The 25,252-nt window shown below is 40.0% G+C and overlaps 1 protein-coding gene across 3 annotated transcripts in view; it reads left to right on the top strand.

The window, feature by feature from the left end:
- Positions 1 to 4,499: 4,499 nt before the first annotated feature.
- The window catches only part of LOC126690912 (monothiol glutaredoxin-S7, chloroplastic), a 29,229-nt gene continuing 8,476 nt past the window's right edge, over positions 4,500 to 25,252 (top strand). Inside the window, exons 1-3 of one of the 3 annotated variants that reach the window (XR_007644776.1) lie at positions 4,500 to 4,816; positions 6,330 to 6,599; positions 23,059 to 24,055. Coding sequence is in view for 1 of the 3 variants with exons in the window: in XM_050386024.1 (XP_050241981.1) it covers positions 4,597 to 4,816; positions 6,330 to 6,599 (490 nt within the window). In the remaining 2 variants the exon portion in view is untranslated. The remainder of the gene's footprint in view (positions 4,817 to 6,329; positions 6,600 to 23,058; positions 24,056 to 25,252) is intronic. The other 2 variants (XR_007644774.1, XM_050386024.1) reach the window with 2 other exon arrangements.

A 25,252-nucleotide genomic window follows, 5' to 3' on the forward strand; every position in this document is an offset into this window, starting at 1 on the left:
TTTTAAAAAAAATTTTGAATTTTTTTTTCTATCTTTTTTAGCCTGCCTTGGCCCGGTTTGGCTAGAAATGATTCCAAAATGATGTTTTTTAATTTTTAAAATTTTTATACTATTTTTTAAAATATTTTTGGGAATGCTCCAGCCCGAGTCGGGCATAAGCGATACCTAGAACTTTCTCTCTTGGCTTGTCCGAGCCCGGTTTGGCTAGAAATGAAGTCAAAATGATTTTTTTTTTTTGAATTTTTTTGGGAATGCTCTAACCCGGGTCGGGCATAAACGATACCCGGAACAAAGAATTTTTTTTTTCTTTTTTCGGCCTATCTAGGCCCGGTTTGGCTAGAAATGCAGCCATAATGACGTTTTTTGTATTTTTTTGGGCACGCCCCAGACCGGATTGGGCAGTAACGGTAACTAGAACGAATTTTTTTTCTTCTCTTTTTCAACATGACCCGGCCCAGTCTGGCTAGAAATGAAGCCAGAATGACATTTTTAAAATTTTTGAATTTATTTTACTATTTTTTAAAATTTTTGTCTGAATGCTCTAGTCCAGGTCGAGTAGAAAACGTACCCGGAACAATTTTTTCCCCTCTTTTTTGGCTTGTCCCGACCCTGTTTGGCTATAAATGAAGCCAAAATAACTTTTTTAATTATTTTTTAATCTTTTTAAATCTTTTTTAGCTTGCTCTGGCCCGGTTTGGCTAGAAATGATTCCAAAATGACGTTTTTAAAATTTTTTTAATTTTTATACTCTTTTTAAAATTATTTTTGGGAATGCTTGGAACGAAATTATTTATGCTCCAGCCCGGTCAAAAACAGTACTTGGAATGAAATTTTTTATTTTCTCTTTTTCGACTTGTCCCGGCTCGGTTTGGCTAGAAATGAAGTCAGAATGACGTTTTTTTTTTTAAATTTTTGCATTTTTATACTTTTTTTTTTTTGACTATTTTTAGGAATACTCCAGCCTGGGTCGGGCATAAGCGATACCCAAAAAAAAATTTATTTTTCACTTTTTTGACCTGTCCTGGCCCGGTTTGGCTAGAAATGAACCCAGAATGATATTTTTTAATTTTTTGATTTTTATTAATATTTTTTTTGAATTTTATTGGGAAGGCTCCAGCTCAGGTTCGACAGAAACGACACCTGGAATTTTTTTTTTTTTTTTTGGCTTGTCTTGGCCCGGTTTGTCTAGAAATGAAGCCTGAATTTCTTTTTTTTCTTTTTTTTTTTGAATTTTTTTTTGGGAATGCTCCAGCCTGGGTCGGGCAGAAACGATACCCGGAATGAGAAATTTTTTTTAAAAATCTTTTTATGCCAGTCCTGGCTCGGATTCGCTAGAAATGATTCCAAATTGATGCTTTCTAATTTTTTGAATTTTTTTGGGAATGCTCCAACCTGGGTTGGGCAAAAATGATACCCGAAATGAATTTTTTTTATTTTTATTTTTTTTTGGCCTGTCCGGTCCTAACTAGAAATGAAGCCAAGATGACATTTTTAATGTTTTGAACTTTTTTTTACTATTTATTAAATTTTAGTGGGAATGCTCTATCATGGGTTAGGTAGAAAATGTACTCGGAACATATTTTTTTTCTTCTTTTTTCGGCCTATCCTGACCCGGTTTGGCTATAAATGAAGCCAAAATGACGTTATTTAATTTTTTGAGTGTTTTTACTGTTTTTTAGAATTTTTTTGGGAATGCTCCAGCCCGGATCGGGCAGAAACGATTCCCAAAATGAATTTTTTTTTCTCTTATTCGGCCTGCCCAAGCCTGGTTTGGCTAGAAATGATTCCAAAACATGTTTTTAGCCTTTTTTTTTAATTTTTTTTTTTAATTTTTTGGGATTTGATTGGAAAATAAAAGGATGACATAAATTAAAAGCAAGAATAGTAAAAATCCCTAGATGCCTAAGTGGGATGAGATTTCTTCCCCCTATGGGTACTTCCCATACAAGTCCCAGGTGATGGTCCAATACCCATCTAAGGAAACAAGTACAATAACACAAACAAACAACAATAATATGAACATAAAGATAAAGAGAGAAATATATACATAAAAGCATAGGAATATAAAGAACTATGAACAACAAACAAGATAAAGAGAATGATTTTATATATGGAAAGATGTTTACAAGATAATAAGAGAGGATGAGATGGGTGTAGTTATTTAAGAACTTACCCATCCCTACAAGCTTACCCACAAAAATAAATAACAATGGATGAGGGTTTTTTTTTGTGTGTGTGTGTGGGTTTCCTAGAGAGAGAGAGAGAGAGAGAGAGACTTTTTTTTATATAGAATTTCTAGGGCTATTTTTCTAGAATTTTCTTACTTTTTTTTTTTTTTACTTTCCTCACTTTCTTCTCCCAATTTCTCTATTTTTCACTTAGAAAAAGTTCGTATTTTTTACAAAAAATGAGGGTGTATTTATAGAGGAATGAGAAAATGGGAGGCTAGGGCGGCTAGCTTAGGTGTAACGTGTTACACTTAAGCTAGCCTCCCATTTTTGCCACCTCATCAGCCTAATCTTTTTCTAATTTTTGGCTTGATCTTTGCACAGCTATTTGGAGGCCTTTACGAGCTCCATTTTTCTTCAAACTTTATATGCTTGAAAATCTTTGGATGTCTAGTTTCCAATGGTCTTGGTCTTGCTTGATTTGAAGCAATAGTCTTTGAGATATCATGCTTGAAAGAAAGGTGATGCAGTGCTGAAAAATTCTGTGACGTTGTTTCCTTAAAAAAATAATATCTTCTAATCTGGAGCAGATCTCATCGAGACCTTTTGATGAAAAATAGCTAATACCTGGTTCTTCAAGATGGTTGAGCTTGCTTGCTCTAGTTATTGCCCAATCGATATAGTTTATTGTGCAAAATCGGGTAAAAAACTACAAGTTTTTCCTTTAAAAAAGAGAGAGGATTTTATTAGGATTTTTAGTATTTTGGCGATATCTCATCAGTTTTAACTCCGATTTGGCCCGTAAACTATCGTTATGAAAGGAAAAATATTGTAGTGACCCAAAAAGGGGGGTCTTGCATTTCATGGAATTCCATATCGCCTAGGGAAGCACATGAGAATGTGTTTATAAGGAATAACCTCCCTTCAATGTGCATAAGCCTTTTCCCCCACTGTTGTGTGCTTTGGGGGAGAACAAAACCGTGAGGGGTATGAGGCCCCAAAGCGGATAATATTTACACAGTTGGGGTGAGGTCATTACAGATGGTATCAGAGCCATGCCCTAGTTGGAAGTGTGGGCCCCACACGTGAGGACGCGTGTGCCCGTAAGGGGGGTGGATTGTAGTGACCCAAAAAGGGGGGTCTTGCATTTCATGGAATCCCACATTGCCTAGGGAAGCACATGAGAATGTGTTTATAAGGAATAACCTCCCTTTAATGTGTAGAGACCTTTTCTCTCACTATTGTGTGCTTTGGGGGAGATCAAAACCGTGAGGGGTATGAGGCCCCAAAGCGGACAATATCGACACAGTTGGGGTGAGGTCATTACAAATATGTCCTACAAGATAGTCCAAAATTCAACACATTCTAATGGTTAGATTAAAAGGTCAACTTTTTGACCATACCCAGTTAGGGTTTTGGTCTTAATTGCTAGAAAAATAGTTTTCAAATATTGTGACCTTTTGATCCACCATCCAATTATGTTGTATTTATTATTATTTTTACCCTTTTTGGCTTTGAAACTCATGATTTTGCACATTTTTTCAAAATTTTTTGATTTTTTCGTCTTTGTTTTGACGTGTAAATCGAGGCCGGACAAAATACGGTATCGACAATGTTAAAAAGGGCGAGGTCGAGTTGGGTCATCAAATTTTTGCCTATTTCTCCATGTCTAATTACACCTTGTTGGGTTGGACTTGCTAGCCTTTTTGGTCTATTTTCTTCTTTTTCATTGGATTCTGCTAGGCACCACTAGTTGGGCTTTATCTTATTCCTTCATTTTTGGGCTTTTCAGGACCCATTTTACTCCTCAAGAATGGCCATTTTATTATGGCTACTTCCTGTGCATCACCTCTCTCTTAAAGAGGGCTTGTGGGCCCACTTTGGGCTATATTTTCTATTTTCGAGAGATACTTTTGCTTTTGGGCCCATTGCTTGGGCCATGTTTGTGTGTTTTCTTCCTTTTTGGGCTCTTGGAGTACGGCCCAATTGCCTTTTCTTTGACCATGCCTAAACTCATTTCTTGGGCCAACTTGGGCTTTTCTCCTCATCAGACCTTTGGGCATGGATTAGCAAAAATAGGAATCAACAAAGGGTAAAATAGAGTTTACACTCATTTGGACTAATGCTACCTAGGTCCAAAACTTTTCAAAATCAATCAATTTAGCCCCTAAATTCAACTTAGTCTATAAAGTTAGCTAGTTTTAAAAAGTTTTGAAAAATCTTGGGACCGGACATACTTACCCTTTAATTAATGTCAATTTTGCAAATGATTGATAACCAATTGAGCTACAACTCGAAGCAGTTGGTACATGGTACTTGGCTACATGGTACTAAACATTACCACCCCCACGTGTAGAACAAACAAAACCGCAAGCATTTTGTGTCTCTCTTTCTCTCTCTAGAGTTCGGAGAAGTGGAGGAGGAAGGAATGATGTCTTGCGTAATTGGCTTTGAGACGACAGCAGCAATAGCATCATCTTTCCCCGTTAGTTCAGTGACCAAAACTACATCCACCAATACCCATTCTACACTCCTCCACTGCCCCACCCGCCCTCTTACATTTACTTCTTCTTCTTCTTCTTTTTCTTCCAGAACCATCCTTAATGGCTCAAGCTCTACAAGGCTTGCCTCCATTCGTTGCTTCTCAGGTATTCCATTCTACTCGTTCATCCTTCTTCTTTTTCTTCATCTCTGGTTTTTGTAATTCTGGATCCTGATGAGTTTTCTTTGATGGCTGTAATCTGATTTGAGTAAATAACCTTTAATTTTTAATGGGATGTGGTTTGAAGTGCATGGGTTTATAATTGGCTTACAAAAATTTGAAGAAAAAGATTGATGGGTATCATCTATCATGGTTGTCTATTTGTGTTTGTGATTTTGTGATGTTCAATTTTTCAACTTTTTTGAACTGGGTTTTAGGATTTGTCATTTCTTCCTCTGAGTTTTCTCTGATGGGTGTAATCTGATTTGAGTAAATAACTTTTAATTTTAATGGGATATGGTTTTAGATGCATGGGTTATAGTGGGTTTACAAAAATTTGAAGAGAAGGTTGATGGGTATCATCTATCATGGTTGTCGTGTTTATGAATTTTGTGATATTCAATTTCCAACTTTTTCGACTTGAGTTTTAGGATTTTTCAAGAGCCTAGTAATATTTCAGTTCGCTTTAGAAGCAATTTTTTTTTTTTTTCCTTATTATAGTTGATATGAAGCTCTGTTGTTAACATCTACTTGTTGATAATTATTCTGTTTCAAACATGTTATTCAACCTTTATATTAAAAAAAGAAAAGAAATTGTTATTCAACCTTGTGGTTTGATTTGTTGCGCATATTATTGAATTTCATTTAGTTTCACGGGGCACTTTGTTACCTTGTCTTCTGTATTTAAAAAATGTAGCGTATATTTCACTTATAAATTCAATCGTGATTTCATGGAGCTTGTATCTGCAATGCATTTAAGCCTAAAAAAAGAAGAAGTTCCCTAGAGATGATTCTATCTTAGGACTCGATTTCTCCAGTGTCTCTCTTTTATAAGTTTTGTGTACTTGGGCAATTCCCTCTCACATTCTTTTGATAGATCTATTGTTAATTTAAAAGATAAAGCAAAACTGGAGTGGGAATCTAGGGTTGCTGTACTTGGAATGACAAATTGTACTGTCGGTCCCATAGTTATAATGAAGGAAAATAGTACAGGTCTCCCAAGTGGTAATCATATGTGAAAGGATCGCCTTCCTGCTTGGGTTCATTAGTGTCTTGAGTGTACCAACTATGGCCTCCCTTAGCAAGAAGTGTCCAGGCAGATAGAAAAGAAATCTCTATGGCTCTTAGCAAAAACTAAAATACTTGGGTTGAGCTTTTGCACACTTGACTTTGATAAAAAATCTTTAAGTGTCTTTGTTACTGAAAGAGAAGAAAACCTTGACATGGTCTTTTCTTTTTCATTTTGTGCAACTTGTATTATGATACTGAAAGATCAAGTAGATATGGTCATTATCTTAAAATCCCTTTATTTTTTCTTTATAAAAAAATAATAATAATTTCCAAAGAAAAAAGATACATACGTGCAATTAATTCTTTTGTGCAGTTCTAACATCTTGCTTTGAGACGTTAAGATGCTGAAAAACCTCTCCTTCTTTCTTTATTTGTGTGTGTGTTTGCAGTCTTAACTCCTGAGCTGAAGAATACATTGGATAAAGTTGTTACTTCGCACAAAGTGGTTCTTTTTATGAAAGGAACTAAGGATTTTCCACAATGTGGATTTTCGAACACTGTTGTGCAGATATTGAGGTCTTTTAACGTACCTTTTGAAACAATCAACATTCTAGAAAATGAAACACTACGTCAAGGATTAAAACAGTATTCCAACTGGCCTACCTTTCCTCAACTTTACATTGAAGGAGAGTTTTTTGGTGGCTGTGACATCACTGTTGGTAAGTTTATCTATTTTTTAGAAGGTTGGATTTGTTTAAAATTAGTAAACTCCATATCCAATTATTACTTTTATAATAGTGCACAGCCATTAAAATTTGTTGAAGTTTTTGCAAAAATAGATACCTAAATGAGTGCTGACTTAGTGAGCTGTTCCTCTGAAGATTCTAAATGTCAATAAGTTGTAATTCTTTTAATATGTATGGGACTTGGTTAAATGAAGTCCAACAAGCATGATAGAAAAAAAAGAAGAAGGTATAAATCAAACAAGCGTGATAGAAAATAATCAATGTTTCTAGTAGATCTTTGTCTGTAATGAGTTTTGTCTAGGATTGGGCACTTGTGGTTATGTTTTGCTTATGATGGATAATAAGGTGCACATACTTTCTCTTTATGAGTGGACGTCGATTTCTAATCCTTTTAAGTCTAATACTTTTATTGAATTCCTAGCTGATATGAATTTTAGATAATTTTTTCATATTTTTTAAATCCTTTTTTTGGGTTCTTCCTTGTATTCTCCTATGTACTAGGGTTGTGCCCCTTTTTGCATTGTTTACTTATAGAAAAGTTTAATCAATATGTGCAGATACCTATAAAGTGTGGAATGTTCGTAATAAAAAGAATTAATGTTATTGGTACATCTCTCTATGTAATCAATTTTGTTTGTGATTGGGAACTTGTGGTTATGTTTTGCTTATGATGGTTCACAAGTGCATATACCCCATATTTTGTAGAAGTATATTAATATTAAATTGCTAGCTTATAAGTCTAATTAATTAGTTGATGTACCTCCAAAAGTGTGGGAAAATGCCTAATTTCCGGCCAACTCTACTCTACTCCCTCTCAATCCAAACTGGCCTTTAGGTGGGTTTATATTTTATTTTTGTGAGTGTGTGTCAAGGAAGCATGGGTGTGCCGATTTGGCTGGTGCACCCAAGTTGGATTCATGTGGACGCAGCTGCATGCGTGTCTGTGGACGATTTTTATTTATTTTTTGATGCGGCCTAATTATGTCTGATTCTGTCTGATACGGTCCAATTTGATCTGAAACAGTCTGAAACAGGACCCGATTCGGACCGATATGGGCTGATACGGTTCGATATGGGCCAAAATACTTATTAAAAAAAAATGTAAAAGATTAGATCAAAACACACCAGAAACACACTGTTTTGTTGGCAGACTTTAAAGGAAACAACCCTAAAATCATCTCAATTCTCACTTTATTATCTACTTTTGCTCTTAAATTGATATATGTTTACCATTATATGGAAAAAAAAATGCTTAGCAATATATAGAAAATAAAAATAAAAATATATTTAATATTTAATTAATAAACGTATCTCGTCGCACTTGTGTCCTACTTTTTCAAAAATTGCCGTGTCGCTGCTCGCATCGCACCTGCATCCACATCCACATCCGAACCCGAATCTGCACCCGTGCTTCCTAGGTGTGAGTGTATGGTGAGCACGTGTGTGAGTTTGTGAAGTCTATAATCTTTGGCTACATCATTACATGATTATAAATAGTCATAGGTACATCCTGTCATTTGAAAAAAAAGAAATCTGTAGATTGTTATAGTACATTCTAGGGTTGGATCAGGATGTTGTGATACCAAGTTGAGTTGTGAAATATAAAAAATTAGGTTAACACACACAGAGAGAGAGAGAGAGAGAGGGGTAAAAAAAGGTTTAGGGCTTCATCAATTAGTCTCTCCTCTCTCTTGCTTGTTCTTTTGCTTCTGGCTTAACTTCTCTGGTGGACTTTATATAGGAGGTTGGAAGATCTGTTGGATGCCTTTGCTAACAAAGTCTCAAAACCACACCTATTTATGACAAATAAGATGCAAATTTCTCTGGGTAAGCTTTGTATAAGTTTTACTTGAATTGGGGAAGGGTGCAACAGAGTTAGGCATAGAACTTTAAGCTTTTTCAATGGGTGGAATTCGTAGTTTTTTCAATGAATTTAAGCTTTTTCAATTGGTGGTTGAGGAAGGAGGAAATTTTTCTCCTTACGTATTTTTGAACGAGGCAAACACTTCATGAAGTCAGTATTCATGGGCAAGAATGCTGCGTTATGGTTGATGAAGAATATAGAACACACGGTGGTTGGAATCAATCCCAAACAGTTTTTTACACTTAGGGAAGGAGATACCTTGTACACTTTGCAGTGGGGATCAAACTCCTTTGGTCAGTTCCTTCTAGTGTCTGAACTCAAAGTTGGCGGGCATAGAAGATATGTCATAATTCCTGGAGGCAAAACACAAAATGGTTGGAAGGTCTTTGGGCTTGAACTGAGGAAGATGTTGGAACCTAACCAATATTTTTTTTGATAAATAAGAAAGATGTATATTCAAGAAACTACCCCATGAAAACATAAGGTAGGGCAAAGAGTACAGAGAAAGAAACAAAAAGAAGAAGAAAAAGACAAGAAAACAAACGGAAAACAACAAAGAGCTAATTACAAAGGAGAGAACTAAGGAACAAAGGGAGAGAGTCACTAGAGGTGAGTCCCCAAGCCCTAGACCAATCAAATAGAGAACCACAAAAATAAGCAAGCAATTGGTCATCGGATTTGTCCCTGTCCTCAAAAGTCCGCCAATTTCGCTCCCTCCAAATACACCACATTAGGCACAACGGAGCTAAATTCCAAATGCTAGAAGAGTGCTTTCCAAACCAATTCCACCAACCGAAAAGCATATCTGCAACCGATCTAGGCATGACCCAAGAAATCCCAAAGGATCTAAACACCAAGCTCCACAACTGATAAGCTTTTCCACAATGGAGAAGCAAATGATTCACCGTCTCCCCATTACAACGACACATAACGCACCAGTCAACAAAATCAAAGCCTCTACATCGCAGAATGTCCCCTGTAAGAATCTTCTCCCAAGAAGCAGTCCAAACAAAGAACGAGACGTGCGTAGGAGCCTTAACCTTCCAAATACCTTTCCAAGGAAAGATAATAGGCAGGGGGCTTCGAAGCCTATCGTAGAACGAGCGGATGTTAAAATCTCCTTTCTTCGACAATTTCCATATCATACGGTCACCTTGCTCAGATTGAGGTAAACTAGAAGCCAAGGTGTGAAGGAAATCAACCACATCTCCCGTCTCCCAATCATTAGGATCCCTAAGTAAAAGAACCTTCCAGCTTCTTCGAGCCTCGGTCCCCAACCGTTCGAGAGACGAAGCCACAAAAGCCTCTCTATTAGTGGCAATCCCATACACTACCGGGAAGGATAGGTGGAGTGGTAAGTCCCCACACCACTGATCTGTCCAAAACTTCACTCTATTCCCTGCCCCTACCTCAAACCGGATATATTTGCTAAAAACCTCCCATCCTTTTCGGATACTTCTCCATAGACCACATCTATGAACACCCCTGCCTAGCTTGGAAGACCAACCCCCCCACTCTACCCCAAACTTCAAAGCTACGACCCTCCTCCAAAGACGAGACTCCTCAACCCCAAACCGCCATAACCATTTTCCTAATAAGGCTCTATTAAAAGTAGTTAACTTCCTTATCCCCAAACCTCCATTAGCCTTAGGAGCACACACCTTATCCCACCCCACCAAATGAACCTTCGAATCCCCCCACAAAAAGTCCCTCTGGATCTTCTCAATCTTATTAGCCACATGCGAGGGGATAGTAAAAAGAGATAAATAATAAGTAGGAAGACTAGAGAGCGTACTCTTAAGAAGTGTCAGTCTACCTCCTTTTGAAAAATACAACTTCTTCCACCCGGCCAACTTCCTATTAATTTTCTCCAAGATAGGATTCCAAATAGAAGGGGACTTATGGGAAGCCCCCAACGGCATACCAAGGTAGGTCATAGGCAAAGACCCAATCCGACAACCAAGAATCTCTGCCAAGGTATGGACATTATTCACCTCCCCTATTGGAATCATCTCACTCTTCAAGACATTAACCTTCAAACCTGTCACAGCCTGAAAACAAAGGAGAAGCATCCGCACATGAAGGATCTGCTCTATTTCCGCATCACAGAATAAGATAGTATCATCCGCAAATAAAAGATGCGACACACATTCCCCTTCACCCCGTCTCCCATCACCCTTAAAACCCCTGATCAAGCCAGCACCTTCAACTTTTTTCAACATCCTACTTAAGACCTCCATCATGACCAAAAACAACATTGGAGAAAGCGGGTCTCCTTGTCTCAATCCCCTCGAACTCCCAAAAAAATCAGCTGGAGCCCCATTAATCAAAATAGAAAATTGGACAGTAGAAATACAAGTGCGAATCCATCTACACCACTTCTCGCCAAAGCCCATTCTCTTCAAAAGATCTAGAAGGGCCTCCCAATTCACATGATCGTAAGCTTTCTCAATGTCTAGCTTACAAATCACCCCCGGGATCTTACTCTTTACTCGACTGTCAACACACTCATTGGCAATAAGAACTGAGTCAAGAATCTGTCTACCTCCCACAAAACTATTCTGAGACTCAGAAATCAATTGATCTAAAACCCGTTTCAATCGATTTGCCAAAACCTTAGACAAGATCTTGTACAAGCTCCCCACCAAGCTAATAGGCCTGAAATCTCGAATATTAGAAGCATCATTCTTCTTAGGAATAAGGGCTAAAAAGGTAGCGTTCAAAGATTTCTCAAACTTACTATGATGATAGAACTCCTCAAAAACTGCTAGAACATCACTTTCCACCACTCTCCAACAATGATGGAAAAAAGCCATAGAAAAACCATCTGGACCTGGAGCTTTATCTCCAGCCAGCTCATTAACAGCTAGAAGAATCTCCTTCTTCTCAAATCTCCTTTCAAGCCAACCCCTCTCCGACCCATCTATCTGATCAAATTCCAAACCTTCCACAAAAGGCCTCCACTCCTCTGTCTCCTGATACAAATTTTTATAAAAATTTACTACTTGGGCAGCCACCTCGGATTCCTCCTCATAAATCACCCCATCCACCTCCAAAAAACTCAGATGATTAAACCTTCTACGGGAATTAGCCACCTTATGGAAGAATTTCGTATTATTATCTCCTTCCCTAATCCATAGCATCCTTGATTTCTGTCTCCAAGAGATTTCCTCCAAGGAGAGAAGTTTCTCAACTTCAGATCTCACCGCAACTCTCTCACATGTCTCTGCATCAGAGAGGCCAAACTCCCCTTCCTTGGCATCTAATAACTTCAAAGCCTCTAATAGTTGAGTCTTTTTGCGTCCGACATGACCAAACTCCAACCGATTCCACGAACGATGTCTTCTTTCAAAGCCTTCAGCTTTTTGGCAAACACAAAACTAGGAGTACCTGAGAAAGAATGCCGATTCCACCAAGAATGCACTCTATCAGTAAACCCTTCCGTCTTTAGCCACATATTCTCAAACCTAAAAGGGCTTTTCCCCCTCGCCATTCCCCCTATCTCCACCAGAATTGGGAAATGATCTGAAATAGGGCGAGGTAGAATCCGTTGAATCACATCCGGATAATGTTCCTCCCAATCGGGAGACACCAAAATTCTGTCTAGCCTAGACATCGACGGCTGATTTGATCCGCTAGACCAAGTATAGCTCCCTCCCTCCAAAGGCAAGTCTATCAAATTAAGATCCTCAATGAACTCTGAAAACAATTCCATCGCCGGAGTAAGACGAGAATTTCCCAACCGTTCACTAGGGAAACGAACAATATTAAAATCCCCGATACAACACCAAGGGACGTTCCAGAAATGGTGAACACCTACCAACTCGTCCCACATTAGCCCCCTCGCATTGTTATCAACTGGGCTAAGACCCCAGAACACGCCCAAATGAAGCCGTCTCCCAACCCTTGCCACCGAACAGACACAGAAAAAGAACCCACCAAAACCTCCAACCTCTCTAAAACCCTACTATCCCACATCAACAACACCCCACCGGCCGTCTGGACTGCATCTAAAGCCACCCAATCCACAAAAGGACAACTCCACAGGCTGCCAACCATCTGTCTGTCCAGACCAGAAAGCTTAGTTTCTTGAAGGCAGATTACATCACACTTCCACTCACGCAATAAATTTTTCACTATTGAACGTTTCCGAAAGTCATTCAGACCCCTAACATTCCAAGAAAGAATTTTTAAATTCATAAAGACATAAATTCCCCAACTGATAAATTAGCTCAGCAGCCAGCACACTACCTGCCATCATAATTAACCGAAGATTGCAAATTCCTCAGCTCTCTCTTCCCCTTATCCTTGTAGATGACAACTTTTCTAGAAGCTGTTACCTTCCTGTTCAACACTTTGGCAGCCTCCGTCTCCCTCTCAATCTTTTGTAACAAAGCAATGCATAAATCCTCATGTTGGCTCAAAGGCAGCCCCACCAATTTACTGAAACTAGGGAGCCTGTTCTTTACCCATCTAGAAATATCCAACATATTCTCACACTCCACAGTCTCATTACCACAATTCAATACAGCTGACGAAGGTAATCCAAAGGGAGTGTTAGACAACAGAGGTATAGATAAACTTTCCTCTCCTCCCAAACCCATGTCTGGACTAATCAAACCTTCCACTGCCAAAGCACTCACCCCAGGGACAACACTCACTGTCTTTGAGGGTATCACTGCCAGACTGGGTTTCTCAAGATCAAGGATAGCTTCCTTCCTAACAATGGCATAACTCTCCCAGCCACCTTTATCCCCCTCATTGTTACCCAATACCACAAGCCCAGCCCGGTATAAGCTCAAGAAGAAATCAGCTAAAAAGCATTCAACCGGTGGCCGGGAAAACCCCTTGATTGACTTACCCGGTGTCACCATGGGATCATCGGAGCTATTTCTGACGAAAAAGGTTCCGGCGGCCTTGCCCGGTGGTAGCGAAGGCACGACGGCGCTAGTTTCGGCAGCGGAGGAGCCATCGGCCATAACCGGAGGCTCGTCGGAGCTGGTACCGGGTAACCAAGGCTCGTCGGAGCTGGTACTGGGTAACCAAGGCTCGTCGGAGCTAGTACCAGGTAACCAAGACTCGTCGGAGCTGGTACCGGCGGAAAATGGGCCGTCGGCCACCAACGGGACTGCTGCGCACTGGACCGGCTCTACTGGCTCGAGATCGAAAGACTGGGAGAAGATCTTGGGGTGCGCCAGTGTCCACGGGGGCTGGGCTGATAATCCTTTTCCAGTCAGAGAGGTCTCACCCACTTCAAAAAGACTTGGGCCTGAGAAAACTGACTGAAAGTGGCCCACACCAGCTTCGGTCACCACTGGGCTTGTACCTAGGCCCAAAGCTGGGTTAATTGCAGCCTGGTTTGTACCCCGTGGAACCCATTTAAGGGTCTTAGAAGCTTCTTCATTGCATTTCCAATCTCCTGCCCGTACATCCCCTCTGATCTTCATATCTCCTCTTTTCTTTCTAACCCAGAAAACCCGCCTCCTCCCTGTCACATCAACCTCCACGACAAGACCTTTCCCTGTCCAGCAAGATCTCCTAACTTCACTCCTCCTCCCCTTTTCATAATCTTTTGAATTCAAACACAGACTTGGACTTGGGAAACGTATCCTATCTGCCAGATTTTGCTCACCTACCTCTACCACCTCATTAATACTTTGCTCCATCCTCACCCCTCCCACCACCTCCTTCTTATCAGACTTACCCACCGGAAAAACCCCTGCTTTTGCCCCTGCAATTCTCAGATTCAACTCCATTTTCTCCTCTCCTAACTGAGTAACCTTCCCCTTAGCTGTGAATCCTAGTTGCTTTAGATTCTTTCTAACCTCTGTTCTTCCGTGAAAACCTTGCACAACTTCAGCAAAGGTTCTAGAATATTGATCCTCCAAGTTATGCCTCCGCACTTGAGGAATGAACTTAGGAAGACCTTTTCCACCCACCGCATAATGAGAAGGGTTCAACAATTTTCTTAGTTCCAGACCAAAAGCCCTCCAACCATTTCTCTCTTTGCCTTCCGGAATAATAAGCGACCTCCTAGGCCCACCAGCTTTGAGTTCAGTCAACAGCAAGAACTGACCAGAGGAGTTAGAGCTCCATTGAAGAGTAAAAGCAGTGTCACCTTCTCTAAAAGTAAAAAACTGTTTGGAGTTCTCCCCAACGACAAGGTGTTCAATGTTAAACATCAACCATTGTGCTGCATTCTTGCCCATAAAAACAGATCTCATAAAGAATTTACCCCTCTCAAAAATCCTTAACAAGAAATAACGGCCCCCTTCCTCTACTACTAACTGAAAAAATTTGGACTCAATGATGAAACTACGAACCCCCCCCATGCAGAAAGTTCCTATAGCAAAACTATTTCAACAGACTAATATTTTGAAAGTAAAATTAATACTATTTCCTAACCAATATGCTTTAGGTGGTTTAGGCCAGGCCAAATTTGTGTCCCAGCCATAGAGGAGAATGTCTCAGCCATAAAAGAGAATGTCGGGGTTTCATCCCTCTTGGTCTTTTGTTGAGACATTGAAGGGTCAGGTGCAGCCAAGGGTTGTGACTCAGTCACAATATATTACAACCAAGGATAAGGATAAAAATATGTTTCAGGGGGAGTTTGTGGAGAGGCAGAATCAATCAAGGGGGTTGTTGGCAATGAATCCGAAATTTATAAGTGCTAAGGTGGGGGATATTTCAGTGGGCAAGCCTGATACAATGGTGGTGGGAGGAAAAGGATAGGAGGGAGCAGTGCATTAATGTGGATACAAAATTAGGTGAGCAAATTCTTGTAGAAAATAGGAAATGTATCCCAGTAAGATTCAGTTTGAATTCAAAATCAAATGAAAATGGGAAGAGGAGTGATATAAGGAGATCATGCTGGATAGGGAGTGATTTAATTGTGGAAGTTGATGTGAAAGGAAGGAGATGGATTTCTTGGGATAGCGATAAAGAGGGAGTAAAAAATTTTAAATGGGTCACATGGGCTCAAATAAGGATGTGGTGGGCCTAGACACCAATTGTGACCAACAGGTGGGCTTCCCTAACTTAGAGCTCACAGGCCCAGTTAGGATGGAAATGGGTGAGAGCTCCTCGTTAGCTGACCCAAGCCCACCAACGCCAGAAGCCCGCATGTCAATGATGGCTGTGATGTCCACTGCCCTTCACGAAGCTTCGTTGAGTCAGAATGAGGAGTTGGGTCAACATGGTGAGCTTCCGAGGGTGGTCGACGTCATAGCAGATGGTGGATTTCATGCCGAGAAGTCACCAGCGTTAGTGATTCAGGTGCGAAATCAATCATTGTCTGGTTGCACGGGCTTCGATGCCAAGGTAATTCATGGATTAGGTAATCGAGACTCTGGGTTCACAGGTGATATGGTGGTTAGCTTGGCAATGGCAGCGATTGAGCCTCCGATTCTGAAAGAGGTGCCGCTGATCCTTTGTCGGCATCCATGGGTGGTTCAAAATAGATTTTCTCCTCTCTCAAACTTGGGTAATGGGGTGGAAGCTGAGTTTGGGGAAGGGGAAGCTCATGAAGAAGAACAGAGTAGTCCTCATGATGATACGACGCAATAGAGGTTAGTGTATTCTGTTGGGGAATTTCAGACAGATTCTGGGCTTCACCTTCTACTGTGGGAGACCAGTGGGGTGGATGACAGTGGTTGTGGCAGTGGAGAGAGATAATTGTGTGTTGGAATGTGAACCTCTGTCTTGGTGGGAACCTAATGATTTCAGTGAGGTGTTGTTGGTTCAGGATTTTGTAGAGGTAACTATGACAGAAGACTCTTATGCCAGAAGACTTTATTTGATTGGTCTAGGTGTTGGGGTTTTTCGGATTGTTCCACTATCTTGGAGTTTATTCCTTCTCTTAGCATTGCACTTTAAGTTTTTTCGTGTTGCTTGATGCTGTTTGTTTGTTTGTTGCATTTCCTAGTGTTCACCATCATGAACACCTTGTATTTGCTTTCTTCTATTTTTCAGTTTGTTTAATAATACTCTTATTACCTATAAAAAAAAAGGATTCTGTAGAGGGAACACAGGTGATAGAGTCTGGGCCACCTTCGAATTGGGTGTCCCAGTTGATGAATAATTTCTGTAAAATGGTGGGTTTCCCTATTGTGAAACATGAAGCTCAATGTTTGCCTCTGTTTCGCCTTCTGGAACAGGAATGTCTCAAGGTGAATGATGATGGGGTGTCTAAGCAACTTGCAAACTCAGGGTCATGAGGTCTCAGGGAGCTTAAGGGGCTTATTTCTTATGTTAATTATGATGGTCTCTCTCCTAGGAGTAGGAGCAGAGCTTCTTCGACTGCTGTGGGGGTTGTTGGTAGTTTTAAATGACTCTACGACTACTTTCTTGGAATGTAAGGGGGCTTAACAATCCCCAGAAGAGAGAGGTTTGTAAGAATCTTCTAAAAGAGTGGAAGTATGATATTGTATGTTTTCAAGAAACGAAAGTATCTTCTATCGATGTTGCTTTTGTTCGGAGTTTATGGGGTAGTCCTTTCATTGATTGGGTTGTTTTGGATGCTATGCAGACCTCGGGAGGGGTCTTGCTGATTTGGGATAAGAGGGCCTTTGAAAAGTTGGATGTAATTGTTGGACAGTTTTCTGTCAGTGTATTATTGAGAGGAGTAGTGGATGACTTTATTTGGGCTTGTACAGGTGTGTATGGCCCTAATGACAATGGATAGCGGTCTACCTTGTGGGAGGAGTTATCATAGGTGTGTGCCAGGTGGCCCATGGCATGGTGTCTTGTTGGTGATTTCAATATTATCAGGTACCCAAGTGAAAGGCTTGGCTGTGAGTCTTTTAGCCCTGCTATGTTTGCATTCTCAAATTTTATAGAGAATAATTCTTTAGTTGATTTACCTTTAGAGGGGGTCTCCTTCACTTGGTTTAGAGATTCTGGTCTTCCCTCTATATCAAGAATTGACAGGGCTTTGGTTTCTCTTGATTGGGAGGAGCACTTTGAGAATGTATCCCAACGGGTGCTTCCTCGTGTTAGTTTAGACCACTGCATTTTTTTGTTGGAAGCTGGTGTTGTTCGACGTGGTCGAAGTGCCTTTAAATTTGAAAATATATGGTTGAAAGTTGAGGGTTTTGTTGATAGAGTTAAGCAACGGTGGGATGGGTACAGTTTTGTGAGCTCTCCAAGTTTCATTTTGGCACAAAAATTGAAGGCTCTGAAAGCAAATTTAAAAAAGTGGAACAGGGAGGAGTTTGGTGATTTGGCTTTTAGAAAGAAGAACTTGCTGACTGAGCTGATGGGTTTAGATGTGAGAGAGGAGTTGGTGGGTCTTTCAAAAGAGGAACAAATTTGTCACCTTCAACTCAAAGGAGACAGAACAGTTGGCTTCTCTTGAGGAGATTTCCTGGAGGCAAAAGTCTCGGGCCTTGTATGTGAAGAAGGGTGATAATAATACTCGGTTCTTTCATAGATTGGCAAACTCACATAGAAATGCTAATCAAATTAAAAGGATTGAGGTGGACGGTGTTCTTTATGAGGATGAGTTTGATGTTTGCTCTCAGTTAGTTCTCTTTTATCAGGGGTTGTATAAGGAAACTGAGGTGGGGCGTCTTACTATGGATAGGTTAGATTTTGCATGTATTGAAGAGGATGAGCGGTTATCCTTAGAGGAGTTCACGAAGGAGGAAGTCATCTAGGTATTAAGGGAGATGGAGGGTGATAAAACTCTTGGTCCTTATGGTTTTACCATGGCTTTTTTTCACATATGTTGGAGTGTTGTGGAAAAAGATGTCATTGATTTTTTTGATTACTTTCATCGGCACTCTGTGTTTGAACGGTCTATGAATGCTTCAATTCTTAGTTTAATTCCTAAGAAGTGTAATGCCGTTAACATTAAGGACTTTTGCCCCATCAGTTTGGTGGGTGGCGTGTACAAGCTGCTGTCTAAGGTGTTGGCTAATAGGTTGAGGGTGGTTTTGGATAATCTCATCTCTGAGACTCAAAATTTCGTTTGTTGGCGGAAGGCAGATTCTGGATTCAGTGCTTATCGCAAATGAATGCTTGGATAGTAGGTTGAAGAGCAGAATACCGGGTGTGGTTTGCAAGCTTGATATTGAAAAAGTTTATGACCATGCGAACTGGGAGGCCTTGTTTTATTTGTTGGGCCGGATGGGTTTTGGGTTGAAATGGAGGGGATGGATTAAGGCTTGTGTTACTTCTATCTGTTTTTCAGTCTTGGTAAATGGATCCCTTGAAGGTTTTTTTGGAAGTTCTCGTGGGTTGAGACAAGGGGATTCGCTATCCCCGCTTTTGTTTCTCTTGATAATGGAGGTTTTAAGTAGACTCTTGAAGAAGACAGAGGAGTGTAATCTTATTCGGGGTTTTCATGTGGGAGCTGTGAACTCTGTTGGTGTGTGTATTTCCCATCTGCTATTTGTTGATGATACTATCTTATTTTGTGATGCCTCTAGGGAATAGTTGTTGTCCATAAGATTGGTGCTGTCTTGTTTTCAGGCTTTTACGGGTTTGAAGGTCAATGTTGGAAAAAGTGAGATTGTCCCTATTGGGGAGGTGAATAATCTAGATGCACAGGCTAATATTCTTCAATGTAGAGTGGGCAGTTTGTCTATGAAATATTTGGGAATGCCGTTGGGAACTTCTTTTAAGACAGCTTCGATTAGGAATCCTATTTTGGAGAAAATGGAGAACTATCTGGGTGGAAACGTCTCTACTATCTAAGGGTGGTAGGTTGATGTTACTAAAGAGTACTCTCTCAAGTCTTCCAACGTACTTTTTATCTCTTTTGACTATTCCTAAAATTGTGGTTGCTAGATTGGAAAGTATTCAAAGGAATTTTCTTTTGGGGTCTTATGAAGGGAGTTTCAAATATCCTTTGGTGGCTTGGGAAAATGTGTGTTTACCCATTGAGATGGGTAATTTGGGGATAAGAAGTGTGTTGTCATTTAATCAAGCTTTATTAGGGAAATGGCTGTGGAGATATGGTCATGAAGTTATCCATCTCTGGCGGTGAGTTATCTCCACAAAATATTGTGAGGGTCAAGGGGGGTGGAGTATTAAAGTTTGCAGGAGGACTCATGGGTGTGGTTTATGGAGAAGCATTAATGAAGGGTGGGAGAGAGCTTTTCTAAGCATCTGTCTTTTGTAGTGGGTGAAGTCACTTGTATCCGCTTTTGGCATGATAGGTGGATTGGTGATAGTACTATAAAAGATCTCTATCCTGAGCTCTATGTGTGTTCAGTGGTCAAGGATGCTTGTATCTCTGAGGTTTTGTGGATTCCAGAAGGGGGTACTGTTAGAGTGTGGGATTTTAGGTTTTATAGAGCTTTTGAAGATTGGGAGCTAGCTGTATTTTATTCTCTACTTCAGTTTATCCAAACTCGTATTCCTTGGGGTGATAGGAGAGATTCTTTTTGTTGGCAGCTAAAAGGTGATGGTAAGTTTGACACCTGGTCTTACTACCATGCGATTCGGGGTGCTTCGAATTCTGTTTCCTTGGAAGGGTGTTTGGAAACCAAAGATTCCTAAGCGCGTGGCGTTCTTTTTGTGGACAGCTTCACATGGTTGGATCCTCACTTTGGATAATTTAATGCTTAAGGGTCGCATTTTGGCTAATTGGTGTTGTATGTGTTGTTGTGATGGGGAGTCGGTAGACCACCTTCTTCTTCATTGTCCTATTACTCATTCCCTATGGTCTTTTATGCTTCAGGCTTTTGGTATTCTTTGGGTTATGCCAAGATCGGTGGCAGGTTTGTTATCTTGTTGGCATCAGTGGCTTAGGAAGCATAATTCGGACATTTGGAATTTGGTTCCAGGGTGCTTAATGTGGATTGTGTGGTTAGAACGAAATCGTCGTTTCTTTGAGGACAGTGAGAAGACGTTGGATAAGTTAAAGGTTTTATGCCAACGTAGTCTTTTGGAGTGGTCTCGTTGTTAGGGTTTTACTAATTGCTCTTCTCTCTCTTAGTTTATGTCTTCCCTTAGCTTAGTTTCATGATTACCCTCTTTTTGTTGTGCTGTTTGTTCTATTTTTTTCTTCTTGTTTATCATTATGAACAACTTGTACTTTTCCTTATTTTCTCATTAATAATAGTTTTCTGATTACCTATCAAAAAAAAAAAAAAAAATAGTCATATATCATTTATGGCTTTACCACAGCCAAGTTTACAGCTACAATAATTCTAGAAATTTTTAATATAATCCGTTGGTCCCACTGTACAATGCAACAAGTGGCAAAGATGAAGATGCTACACATGTAAAGTATGGTGGACCTTGTGAAGTACTTCTCATCTTGTGTCGTCACAAGTAGCATAGTATAACTTTAACTTGATTAGCACCCAAGGAAAAAAAAAAAAAAGAATGAATTTTTATTTTTTATTTTTTTTAGAGTATGCACCTTCCTATCCAAGTCTTTCCTAAAAATCTTTTGAATTGATTCTGGATTTCCTTTCATAATTTTAGGTTTTTCATTGTTAGAATGGTAAATTTGAGGCCTAGATATATAATATATTCATGAGGAAGGAACTTAATGTAATGGTTTCTGTTATGAGTAATAGGGGCAAAACAGTAATATCATGTACTTCATATATAAATAATATTTTGTGTTAGGGTTGACTTATCAAACCCTAAAACACTTTCACAATAAACAACATGGTATCAGAGCACCCAACCCGCTGTTGCAGTTAACCCTGCGACCACCACCCACCGATATTGTTGTCGCCAGCAACCATAACCTTACTTGCTAGCTCCGATGATCTTGATTTAGTGGTTGAAGGAGTTGTCCAGTGCCAGTGACCCTCTCTTCGGTCTCACGACACCAGATTGATGTCACCTGACTGCAAGAGAGGCAGGGTTTTACTCGCCCTTCTCTAGCGACCCAGCCTAGCTTACTTGCCGGTCCTTGCGCCGCTGCTCTTGCACCCTAGCGTTGCCGCCAGAGTTTTTCAATTGAGGGTTTCAACCATGGTCTGATTTTTTTTTTCTTCTCTTCTTCAATACATTCTTTGATTATCTGTTTAGGCAGCCTTAGGTTGATGTTTAGTGGTGGATTGGGCATTTCTTTTTGGTGTTGGTATGGATTTGTTGCTGCCTTGTTTTTGGAATAGTTTGGTGTTATAGTTGAGTTGCTGTTGGCGTGGCTGATTGGTTGAAGTACATTGGTTGTTGGTTGGAGTTTGTTTTAATTCAGTTCAACATATTTCTTTATTGTTAGTTTGTTATTCAGATTGCTATTATGGAGTCCAAAGATAGTGCTCAGCCCCCTAATTATTTCTTATCTCCTGATATGTTATCAATTACCTCCATTCGTTTAAATGGTAGTAATTATGCTCAGTGGGTACAGGCAGTTGAAGTCTTTCTTCTTGGTAGAAAGAAGTTTAATTACGTGATTAAGGGACCTCCTGTACCTACAGACCCTAAATTCACTAATTGGAGAGCCGAAGATGCACAAATTAGGAGTTGTTTGTAGAATAGTATGGAGTCTAAGATCAGTTGTAGTTTGGTTTTCTTACCAACTGCTAAACTTGTTTGGGAACAAGCCAAGGAACTTTCCTCTGGTGTTAAAAATTTGAAGCGGATTTATGATCTTCATCAAAATTATTTCTCCTTGAGTTTGAGTGATATGTTTTTGGAAGACTATTATAACAAGTTTAAGGGTTTATGTGAAGAACTCAATATTTATCAGCCTATCTCCTCTAATGTTAAAATTATGAAGAAACAACGAGATTCTATGCATGTTGCTCGCTTCCTCTTTGGATTGCCTAAAAGTTTGAATCCAGTAAAATCACAATTTTAGCTAGTCCAGACCTCCCTTCATTGAGTGAAGTTTTTGGTAGACTTCGACAGGCCACATTATCTGATTCGAGTACTGACCATTTCTCTTCCTCCAATACTGATGCATTACCTTCTGGTGATAAATCTGCCTTTACCACTTATATGGGGAGTAATAGAGGTGGTCGTGGAGGTCGAGGTCGTGGGGGCCAAGGCTGTGGAGGTCGTGACCAAGGGGGTTGTGGTAGTGAACAAGGGGGTCGTGGTAAAGGACGTGGTTTTCGTAAGTGCACTTATTGTCATGGTGAGAATCATACAGTAGACTTTTGTTGGGAGTTGTATGGTAAACCCTCGGCTCACCAAGCTCGTTTTCAAGTTCAAGAACCGCCTTCACAATCACTTCCACCAACATCTAGAGTAGTCTCTATTCCTGAGGAAGAGTACAATCGCCTCTTGTCTCTACATTCCAACTTTGTTGGGTTTGATTCTACTGCTACTTTGGCTCAACAAGGTACTTCCGCTGCTTGTCTTGCCACTTAGGACCCTTGGGTCATTTGACTTAGGTGCTACTGACCATATGACAGGTACCTCAGGTTTACTCTCTGACCTTGAGCAATCTAGTAGTCTTCCCAATGTTACATTGGCAGATGGCTCAGCCACTACAGTTTCTAGTTTGAGCACTGCCAATCTCAGTCCTAATCTTTCTTTCTCTTCTGTCTTATATATATTCCTGATTTTCTTTTTAACATTTTGTCAATTAGTAAGCTTACTAAAATTTTGAATTGTGTTGCCATTTTTTTATCCACTCATTGTATCTTTTAGGATCTCAAGACGGGGAAGATTATGGGTGGAGGGCATGAAGCCGGTGGACTTTATTACTTGGATCGATGTGGTTCTTCCCATTTAGTGGCTTCTCATTTGTCTATCTCGCCTCTTCAACATCATTGTCGCCTTGGTCATCCATCTCTCAAGAATTTGAAGTCATTAGTTCCGTCGTGTCGTCAAATTGAGTCTTTACAATGTGAAGCATGTCAGTTGGGTAAACACCATTGGGTTACTTTTGCCTCTAGGCGTGAGAGTCGTGTTAGTAGTCCTTTTCATTTAGTTCATTATGATATTTGGGGTCCAATAAACACTCCCTCATTGTTGGGATTTAGATATTTTGTCATTTTTGTTCATTAAACTTACATCTTTGTCTCAATTTTTTGATGATCATGGTGTAATTCACCAATCTTCATGCCCCCATATTCCACAACAAAATGGTGTTGCTGAACGCAAAATGCGTCATTTGTTAGAGGTCACTCGTGCCTTAAAGTTTCATATGCGTGTTCCCAAATCATATTGGAGTGATTTGTTCTCACTGCCTATCACCTAATTAATTGTATGCCTTCCACTGTTCTAGGTGGTTAGATCCCTTATACTGTGCTCTCTCTTGATGCACCTTTGTTTCATCTACCTCCTAATATCTTTGGTTGTGTGTGCTATGTTCATATCTTAGGTTCAGGGAGTGACAAACTTGATCCTAGATCTATTAAATGTGTTTTTCTTAGGTATTCTCATACTCAGAAAGGATACTGATGTTACTCACCTACTCTTCGGCGTCGTTTCATTAGTGCTGATATCACATTTGATGAATCTCAGTCCTATTTCTTTCCTTCGGTTGCTAGTGGCAGTTCTCCTCCACCTGTGTCTCCTATTGAATCTCCTCAGAATACACTCTAGGTATATTGTCGTCTGCAGAAACCTCCAACAGAGACTTCTACCCCGCCTAGTGATCCGACTCTTGATCCTGCCTCTTTTCCAATTGCTTTGCGCAAAGGTAAGCGTTCTTGTACCTCTCACCCTATCTCTCAGTTTGTCTCATGGTCACTTGTCTTCATCTCTTCATGCCTTTACCGCATCTTTGAATTCTACTGTTGTTCCTAAGTCTGTCCAGGAGGCTATGTCCATCTCTGGTTGGAAATCTGCTATGGAGGCAGAAATGTCTGCCCTATCTGAAAATGCTACTTGGTCTTTTAGTTACTCGTCCTCCAGGGAAAACTACTGTTGGTTGTTGTTGGGTGTATATTGTGAAGTATTTGTCTGATGGTTCTATTGAGCGTTTGAAGGCTCGCTTGGTTGTCAAAGGGTATACCCAGACATACGGTGTTGACCATGCCGAGACATTCTCACCTGTTGCTAAAATTTCTTCTGTCCAAATTATGATCTCCTTGGCTGCTAATTTGGGTTGGCCATTATTTTAGTTAGATGTTAAAAATGCCTTTTTGAATGGCGCTTTGAAGGAAGAGGTGTATATGGAGCAACCACCTAGGTTTGTTGCTCAGGGGGAGTCTGGAAAAGTGTGTAGGTTGCATAAGGCCATCTATTGTCTTAAACAATCTCCTAGAGCTTGGTTTGGTAAATTCAGTGAAGTAGTGTTAAAGTTTGGATTGCGATGTTGCCACTCTGATCACTCTGTGTTTTCTCATGCCTCTGATAGAGAAAAGATTTTGTTGATAGTATATATTGATGATATTATAATAATTGGAGATGACAAGCAGGGTATTGATGATTTGAAAAGATACCTTCAAAACTCCTTTCGAACTAAGGATCTGGGTAAACTTTGTTATTTCTTGGGTATTGAGGTAGCATGATCTAAAGAAGGTATCAGTTTATCACAGAGGAAGTATGTGTTGGATATTTTGGAAGAAACTGGCTTGTTAGGATCTAAACCAGTGGAGACTCCTATGGATCCTAATGTCAAATTGTATGAAGATCAGGGGGAGTTGTTATCTAATCTTGAGAGATATTGTCGTTTGATTGGTAAACTAAATTATCTTCCAATTACTTGTCCAGATATATCATTTGCAGTTAGTGTTTTGAGCCAATTTATGAAAGTTCCTTGCCTTCCACATTGGGAGGCAGTTATTCGAATTGTGAGGTATCTTAAAGCACATCTAGGCCGTGGTCTTTTGTATAAAACTAATGGTCACCTACAGGTAGAAGCTTACACTGATGCTGATTGGGCTGGATCACC

This window comes from Quercus robur, chromosome 1 (assembly GCF_932294415.1).
Source record: "Quercus robur chromosome 1, dhQueRobu3.1, whole genome shotgun sequence".
In the NCBI taxonomy this organism is placed as follows: Eukaryota; Viridiplantae; Streptophyta; class Magnoliopsida; order Fagales; family Fagaceae; genus Quercus; species Quercus robur.